The following is an 8366-nucleotide window of genomic DNA, read 5'->3' as shown; positions in this document are numbered from 1 at the left end:
TAGAAACTTGAATCACCTCAATTGTACTTCAAATGAATGAGATATGGCCAAAATACCTTCAGTATGTTGCAAAGTCGTGTCCCTTGGCTTGTCAAAATATATCCATCTTTCCCTTATTCATCTCGAATCTATGAAAACTATTTATCTTAACTTTCTATGAACAATTAATTGTACTTCGTATAAGAGATATAGGACCTTACAATATTCCTAGCATGTCACAAAGTGCATGTTTTATCATTTTTACTTAAAGATTATTGAAAATAAAATATTCATTAATAATTAAAAATAATGGTAGTCTACCCCAGATGGTTCTTTAAAGGTCAATATCTCATACTCTGAGTCTGTGGGTGGAACTGTTGCCTTGGTGCATAACCAGGGGTGGTTTCTGCTATGGCTTGCCTTTTCGGTAGTTGATGGGTTTCAGGATATTTTCTGGATTCTGTTTCGCTATCTTGAATGATGTCTAGCTAAGGGCTCTAGATGTTTGGTTTTAGAGTCAATTCTTTCTGAGCTTGAGGGTTATGTTGACACTTCAGTTGTTATTCCTTGCACTAAAAAAAAAGGTGAAAATAGCGACGGACACTTATGTTTCGGTTCGGATTTAATTCAGTTCGGTGTTCGGTTCGGTTTACGACTCCCGAATTTCAACATCTCCTAGGCGACAAGGCGGTCGATCGGCGCTGCGACTTAACGGGGCGCCGTAATAACTATGCATGAAACATCACATAACCCAAATCCAAAGTCTAATATCTAAATATTAAATACCAACATAACAAATTAACAATTCAAACAAATTAAAATAAAAAAATAAAATTGGAATTAAAATTCTAGAATTTTTTAATTAATAAATAAATATATTATATATAATTTATATATATATATATATATATTATTTATTATAATATATATTTATATTTAATAAAAAATTCACTCGGTTTTTCGGTTCGATTCAATTTTTAACCGAACCGAACCAAACCGTTCAGTTTTTCTAAAACACGAATCGATCGATTTTTCGGTTCGGTTCGGGTTACCTGAACCGTTTTGCCCACCCCGGTCCATTCTTTTATTTATTAATTTATTTATTCCTTTAGTCTAGTATGGACCTTTTCTTTAGGCTTAAATTTGTTTTATGGTCACTTTTGGGCCATCATTTAAAATACATGCATTTATTTTGCTAGTTTAATGAAGTTCTTATTTGCTCAAAAAAAAATCATATTCCATCAAACAAAACGAGGTAGAAGCAAAATCATTTTAGATAATAAATTGGGTATTACAATTTACAAATAAGTGTAATTAAACACGTGCTTATGTTAAAAATGAGTTGATGTGCCGAGGCCGCTCACTACACCGAGGACAAAGACCGGAGCAGGCCGAGAAGGATCACAGGACTCCCCATCCTCACCCTCATTGCAACCAAACCCCATGTTAAAGGTGAATGATTGGATCATAGACTTGTACAATTTGAACACGGAGTCTTTTACAAGCCAATTTTGTCTAGCCGTGACAAACACAGTTAAAGAAGAATGTTGTAAAGCAGATGCATCTTGACTATGAACACCCCATTTCCCTTTCAGGACTCTGCAGCGTTTACTAGTCAAAACCAACCTCCCATCCCAAGTCATTTAATTTTCCTGCAAAAAATCAAACTTCCCATTGGCACTACCATAAATGCTAATTAAACAATCCAAGAAAAAACTAGAAGCCTCGTAGAAATTCACATACACATTAGTAATTATAGTACTTACTGAGTACAGAGAACTGAGAAGATATTCTTGGGAAGCAACAACCTTAAGTCATGATTTTCAAGCTTGTAATATGGCTAGTTATTTCTTCAGCACTGCTAGACTTTGTGGGCTCAGAAGATGTCGGATTCACGTACCACGGATTCAATTCGGCCAATCTGAGCCTCGATGGAGCGGCCGGGGTCATGCCCAATGGCATCCTGATGCTAACAAATGAGACTACGTTTCAAACAAGTCGAGCCTTGTATTCTGTACCTGTGAATTTCAAGAGTGCATCAAATGGTTCATCTTTCTCTTTCTCAACAACCTTTGTGTTCGCTATTGTGCCGGGGCACTCGAGTTTGGATGGCCATGGAATGACCTTTGCTATTTCCCCTGTAGGAGGCCTCCCGGGGGGGCTTGATGCCCCGTATCTAGGCCTGTTCAACGGCAGCAACAATGGCAAATCCACTAACCATGTAGTGGCAGTGGAGCTTGACACTATGCAGACCAAAGAGTTTCGTGATATCGATGGGAACCACGTTGGAATTGATATCAATGGAATGATATCTAATGTGTCAAAATCGGCAGGGTATTTTGATGACACGGATAATACGTTTCGTAGCTTGAGACTTGCTGGGAGCAAGGCAATCAAGGTGTGGGTAGAATATGATGGCAAGGCTAAGCAAATGGATGTTACAATGGCTCCTTTGATGGTATCTAAGCCTAAAAAGCCCATCTTGTCTTTTTCCTATGATCTTTCAATGGTTTTTCAGGAAACTATGTCTGTGGGGTTCACAGCCGCCACGGGTGCGGTGGTTTCAACCCAATACGTTCTGGGTTGGAGCTTTAAAATGAACGGAGTAGCTTTAGAGCTCGATCCCTATAAACTCCCAAAGCTCCCTAGAATTGGGCCTAAGGAGAGACCAAAAGTCTTGGTTATTGGGGTGCCAATGGTTTCAACAGTTTTGTTTGTGGTAATCTTCTTAGGAGTTGTTTATTACATTGGGAGGAAGAGGAAGTTTGCGGAGTTGCTTGAGGATTGGGAATTGGAGTTTGGACCTCATAGGTTTAAGTACAAGGATTTGTACTATGCTACCAAGGGGTTTTCAGAGAAGGAGCTATTAGGAACAGGGGGATTTGGGATGGTTTACCGAGGGGTGTTGAAGTGTTCTAAGATGGAAATTGCAGTGAAGAGGGTGTCTCATGGATCCAGGCAGGGGATGAGGGAATTCGTGGCGGAGATCGTAAGCATTGGGCGATTGCGCCATAGAAACTTAGTGCCACTTTTAGGGTATTGCAGGCGAAAAGGTGAGCTTCTCTTGGTGTATGAGTACATGCCTTATGGAAGTCTAGACAAGATTTTGTTTGACAACCCAAAACCCACCCTTGGTTGGAGCCAAAGGTTTGGTGTCATCAAGGGCGTCGCGTCGGGGCTGCTCTACCTCCACGAGGAGTGGGAGAAGCTCGTGATCCACAGAGATGTTAAGGCCAGTAATGTGTTGCTAGACGGGGAGCTTAATGGGAGATTGGGCGATTTTGGTCTGGCTAGACTGTATGACCATGGGACGGACCCTCAAACCACTCATTTAGTGGGGACGATAGGGTACCTTGCCCCGGAGCAAACTAGGGCCGGGAAGGCCACAACGTGCACCGATGTGTATGCTTTCGGGGCATTCTTGCTTGAAGTTGTGTGCGGGAGAAGGCCACTCGATCCCCAAGTCGAAGACGACGATGATGCCGTCCTCGTTGATCGCGTCTTTTCTTATTGGTGTAGAGGTGAAATTCTGAAAACTGTGGATTCAAATTTGGGGGCGGATTATGTTGTAGGAGAAGTGGAGCTAGTTTTGAAGCTTGGTCTGCTTTGTTGCCAATACGAGCCAATGGGTCGGCCAAGTATGCGGCAGGCTGTGCTCTATTTGCAGGGAGCTCTGCCTTTACCAGAGCTCTCATTGCTAAGAATTTCCAGTGCCGGAATCAGGTTCTGATGAGATTTTAATGATTCTTAGTTTTCAGTCTTTATTTATCTTCTGAATGAGCATTTTTCATGATCTTTCTACTATGGCAAAATCTGTACTGCCTGTACAAAGTGTACATGCATGTTCTTTTGTCAGTAAAACACCTAACATTTCTCTTTTGTGCATATATTAGTGGTATTATATTGACTTTGTTTGTCACTTTAGAGTTAGCAGATTATGTTAGCGATTTTATGGTGAATTATATTAGTTATAAGAGGTATTTGGTAAAATTAATTGTTCACGATCAATGGTTAACGTGTAAAAAGATCAACTTGTAAGGATATTAATGTATTTTAATTTTTTTTAAAGAATGTTATAATAATTATAATTGCTTATTATAAATGCAAATCATTCAAGTGGCTAAATAATAGTATAACAACAAAAATATCAATTAAGTTCAATTTACAATACAATTTAAAAATACAATACAAAACCTATAAGTTGAGTAATAGTAACTGGGCAACTGGCAATTTAACTCCTTCAACGCTCTTGGGTAGGGATTCTAAAGGTTTAGGATTAGTCTAGCAGAAAAACCTAATGCATAAAACATTTAAAAAAAAAAGATTTATGGAATTATGAAATTTGATGTATGTGGTTGCAGCAGTGCTGTATAATGAAGTGAGTTTGGGGTTTGAAAGGAATATCGGTTGAGATGCAACACAAATTATGAAATTAATATTATTAGTTATTTTTGTTGGGTCACACTTGTGTGAGACCGTCTCACGGATCCTTATTCGTGAGACGGGTCGGGTCGGGTCAAAGCACCATGCAAATGTCATACTTATATGTGTAAATCTCACACTTATATGCTCAAATATAACACTAATCAAAAATACAATTTTTGTTACTTATAAGAGAAAAAGTAATACATTTTTCATAATAAGTAATGTTGACAAGTGCCTCTCACTTATAAGGGCAAATATAATACTTTTGAGGAAAAATGTAATACTTTTAAATCGAAATGTAAAAAGTATTGTATTTTCCCTTAAAAGTATTACATTTATCNCAAGGGCGTCGCGTCGGGGCTGCTCTACCTCCACGAGGAGTGGGAGAAGCTCGTGATCCACAGAGATGTTAAGGCCAGTAATGTGTTGCTAGACGGGGAGCTTAATGGGAGATTGGGCGATTTTGGTCTGGCTAGACTGTATGACCATGGGACGGACCCTCAAACCACTCATTTAGTGGGGACGATAGGGTACCTTGCCCCGGAGCAAACTAGGGCCGGGAAGGCCACAACGTGCACCGATGTGTATGCTTTCGGGGCATTCTTGCTTGAAGTTGTGTGCGGGAGAAGGCCACTCGATCCCCAAGTCGAAGACGACGATGATGCCGTCCTCGTTGATCGCGTCTTTTCTTATTGGTGTAGAGGTGAAATTCTGAAAACTGTGGATTCAAATTTGGGGGCGGATTATGTTGTAGGAGAAGTGGAGCTAGTTTTGAAGCTTGGTCTGCTTTGTTGCCAATACGAGCCAATGGGTCGGCCAAGTATGCGGCAGGCTGTGCTCTATTTGCAGGGAGCTCTGCCTTTACCAGAGCTCTCATTGCTAAGAATTTCCAGTGCCGGAATCAGGTTCTGATGAGATTTTAATGATTCTTAGTTTTCAGTCTTTATTTATCTTCTGAATGAGCATTTTTCATGATCTTTCTACTATGGCAAAATCTGTACTGCCTGTACAAAGTGTACATGCATGTTCTTTTGTCAGTAAAACACCTAACATTTCTCTTTTGTGCATATATTAGTGGTATTATATTGACTTTGTTTGTCACTTTAGAGTTAGCAGATTATGTTAGCGATTTTATGGTGAATTATATTAGTTATAAGAGGTATTTGGTAAAATTAATTGTTCACGATCAATGGTTAACGTGTAAAAAGATCAACTTGTAAGGATATTAATGTATTTTAATTTTTTTTAAAGAATGTTATAATAATTATAATTGCTTATTATAAATGCAAATCATTCAAGTGGCTAAATAATAGTATAACAACAAAAATATCAATTAAGTTCAATTTACAATACAATTTAAAAATACAATACAAAACCTATAAGTTGAGTAATAGTAACTGGGCAACTGGCAATTTAACTCCTTCAACGCTCTTGGGTAGGGATTCTAAAGGTTTAGGATTAGTCTAGCAGAAAAACCTAATGCATAAAACATTTAAAAAAAAAAGATTTATGGAATTATGAAATTTGATGTATGTGGTTGCAGCAGTGCTGTATAATGAAGTGAGTTTGGGGTTTGAAAGGAATATCGGTTGAGATGCAACACAAATTATGAAATTAATATTATTAGTTATTTTTGTTGGGTCACACTTGTGTGAGACCGTCTCACGGATCCTTATTCGTGAGACGGGTCGGGTCGGGTCAAAGCACCATGCAAATGTCATACTTATATGTGTAAATCTCACACTTATATGCTCAAATATAACACTAATCAAAAATACAATTTTTGTTACTTATAAGAGAAAAAGTAATACATTTTTCATAATAAGTAATGTTGACAAGTGCCTCTCACTTATAAGGGCAAATATAATACTTTTGAGGAAAAATGTAATACTTTTAAATCGAAATGTAAAAAGTATTGTATTTTCCCTTAAAAGTATTACATTTATCCTAATAAGTAACAAAAATTTTATTTCTGATTAGTATTACATTTGAGCATATAAGTATGACATGTGTGCATATAAGTGGTACATTTGCATCTTGGCCGGACCCGACCCGACTCATGGTGAGACGGGCTCACACAAGTTTTTGCCATTTTTGTTTTGCTCTACGGCAAAATGGGATTAAATTTTTTTTCAAAAAGCCAATCCAAAATGCTTCTAGAAATAACTTTTTGAAAATTAACTTTTTGAAATTCAAATATCGAAACCAGCTTTGTGGAACAGTATTTACTCTTTATACTTCAGTAGGTAAAAAAAAGTAGTTATGAACATATTCTAAAAAAAATGAACATATTTTTTCACTTAGTTAAATAACTAAAAACTATTTAAAAGATATTCTCTTCTTTATTTCAAAAAAGATATTCTCTTCTTCAGACATTCAAAACTTGCCAAAAAATATTTATTAAACACGGGCAATAAACAGATTTCATCTTAATCTAGAAAGAAAGTACTCCGTAAAAGAAGTATGATAGATGCAGAGAGTTGTTTCACACCATCACTCTTCATCTAGAAGAAGTACATGACAATTGTTGAGCACGCAAATGTCAATAATGTACAGTGGGTAATATATTGGAATATAATACGGAGTGTTACAAATTGACCAAAATTCATTACCTTCTATCCTCAGAGCATCCTTAATAGTGAGGTCTTTTTGTAATTTTTGAGAAGTATTTTTAAGTGTGATTAGGAAAAAGAAGATAAGAGAGAAAGAAAAAATAAATAAAACAAATCTAATTTAAAATAAAAATAAAAAAACATTAGTCAAACGCATCTCTGACGCTCTTAGCGGGCGTGTGCTAGGTGCCTGGTGTGCGCGAAAATCAATACATTTAATTTTTTTTCTTGGGAACATAAACACCCCAACATTATTGCAGAGATAAACCTCAACCTTCTCTCTCATGTTTTCTCTTCCTTCCACCTTAGTAAGTACGATTCCAAAAATCAAATAAAATACTCTACTATGGATGCTCATGCTCCTAGAGCATCCATAATAGTGGAGTACAGTTTATATATATATATATATATATATATATCTGTTCAAATGTGGCTGCGCCTTCCCGTGCGATTGGTGCAGAGAATATGGTCAACCAACCGTTATTCTTCTAAAATGTCATTTTATGCTATTTTTCCCAACAGTTATTTGTCCAGAGAATATGGTCAACCAACAATCACTCAAGTGCTTATTCCATTACTCCCAGGTGAATTTTTCCCAAATATAGTTATACTTACTGAATATCAAAATATAAGTGTACCTCAAAATATTGCAATAGCTGACCAATAAGTAATTAAATTAATGATATATAATGCAATGCAGATTATCTACATATTGCATTTAAACACTTATTTTAGAACACTGAATTTTTGTGATATTTTTGTTGCACGCAAGGAAGACTCACACTATAGTTTGTTTGTTGATTCTTATATGTTATAAATCATAATACAATAAGAAATGGATACTTTGATTANCTTATATGTGTAAATCTCACACTTATATGCTCAAATATAACACTAATCAAAAATACAATTTTTGTTACTTATAAGAGAAAAAGTAATACATTTTTCATAATAAGTAATGTTGACAAGTGCCTCTCACTTATAAGGGCAAATATAATACTTTTGAGGAAAAATGTAATACTTTTAAATCGAAATGTAAAAAGTATTGTATTTTCCCTTAAAAGTATTACATTTATCCTAATAAGTAACAAAAATTTTATTTCTGATTAGTATTACATTTGAGCATATAAGTATGACATGTGTGCATATAAGTGGTACATTTGCATCTTGGCCGGACCCGACCCGACTCATGGTGAGACGGGCTCACACAAGTTTTTGCCATTTTTGTTTTGCTCTACGGCAAAATGGGATTAAATTTTTTTTCAAAAAGCCAATCCAAAATGCTTCTAGAAATAACTTTTTGAAAATTAACTTTTTGAAATTCAAATATCGAAACCAGCTTTGTGGAAC

At 36.4% G+C, this 8366-nt stretch overlaps 2 protein-coding genes across 2 annotated transcripts; both read left to right on the top strand.

The window, feature by feature from the left end:
• The first annotated feature begins 1649 nt into the window (after window positions 1–1649).
• Window positions 1650–3898, top strand: LOC115999217 (L-type lectin-domain containing receptor kinase IV.1-like). Its single transcript, XM_031239030.1, has one exon. The coding sequence runs from the start codon at window positions 1796–1798 to the stop codon at window positions 3707–3709; it is 1914 nt and encodes a 637-aa protein (XP_031094890.1). The 5' UTR covers window positions 1650–1795; the 3' UTR covers window positions 3710–3898.
• Window positions 3899–4324: 426 nt separating this feature from the next.
• On the top strand, window positions 4325–5505 carry LOC115999302 (L-type lectin-domain containing receptor kinase IV.1-like). The gene is made up of 2 exons (XM_031239158.1): window positions 4325–4357; window positions 4750–5505. The coding sequence occupies exons 1-2, from the start codon at window positions 4325–4327 to the stop codon at window positions 5314–5316; spliced, it is 600 nt and encodes a 199-aa protein (XP_031095018.1). The 3' UTR covers window positions 5317–5505.
• The last annotated feature ends 2861 nt before the right edge of the window (window positions 5506–8366 follow it).

This window comes from Ipomoea triloba, chromosome 12, assembly GCF_003576645.1.
Source record: "Ipomoea triloba cultivar NCNSP0323 chromosome 12, ASM357664v1".
Lineage (NCBI taxonomy): Eukaryota > Viridiplantae > Streptophyta > Magnoliopsida > Solanales > Convolvulaceae > Ipomoea > Ipomoea triloba.
This window is presented reverse-complemented; position numbering and strand designations above follow the sequence as displayed.

Coding starts and splice junctions, on each gene's coding strand:
- LOC115999302 (XM_031239158.1), top strand. CDS start 4,325: ATGTATGTGGTTGCAGCAGTGCTGTATAATGAA.
- LOC115999217 (XM_031239030.1), top strand. CDS start 1,796: ATGATTTTCAAGCTTGTAATATGGCTAGTTATTTCTTCAGCACTGCTA.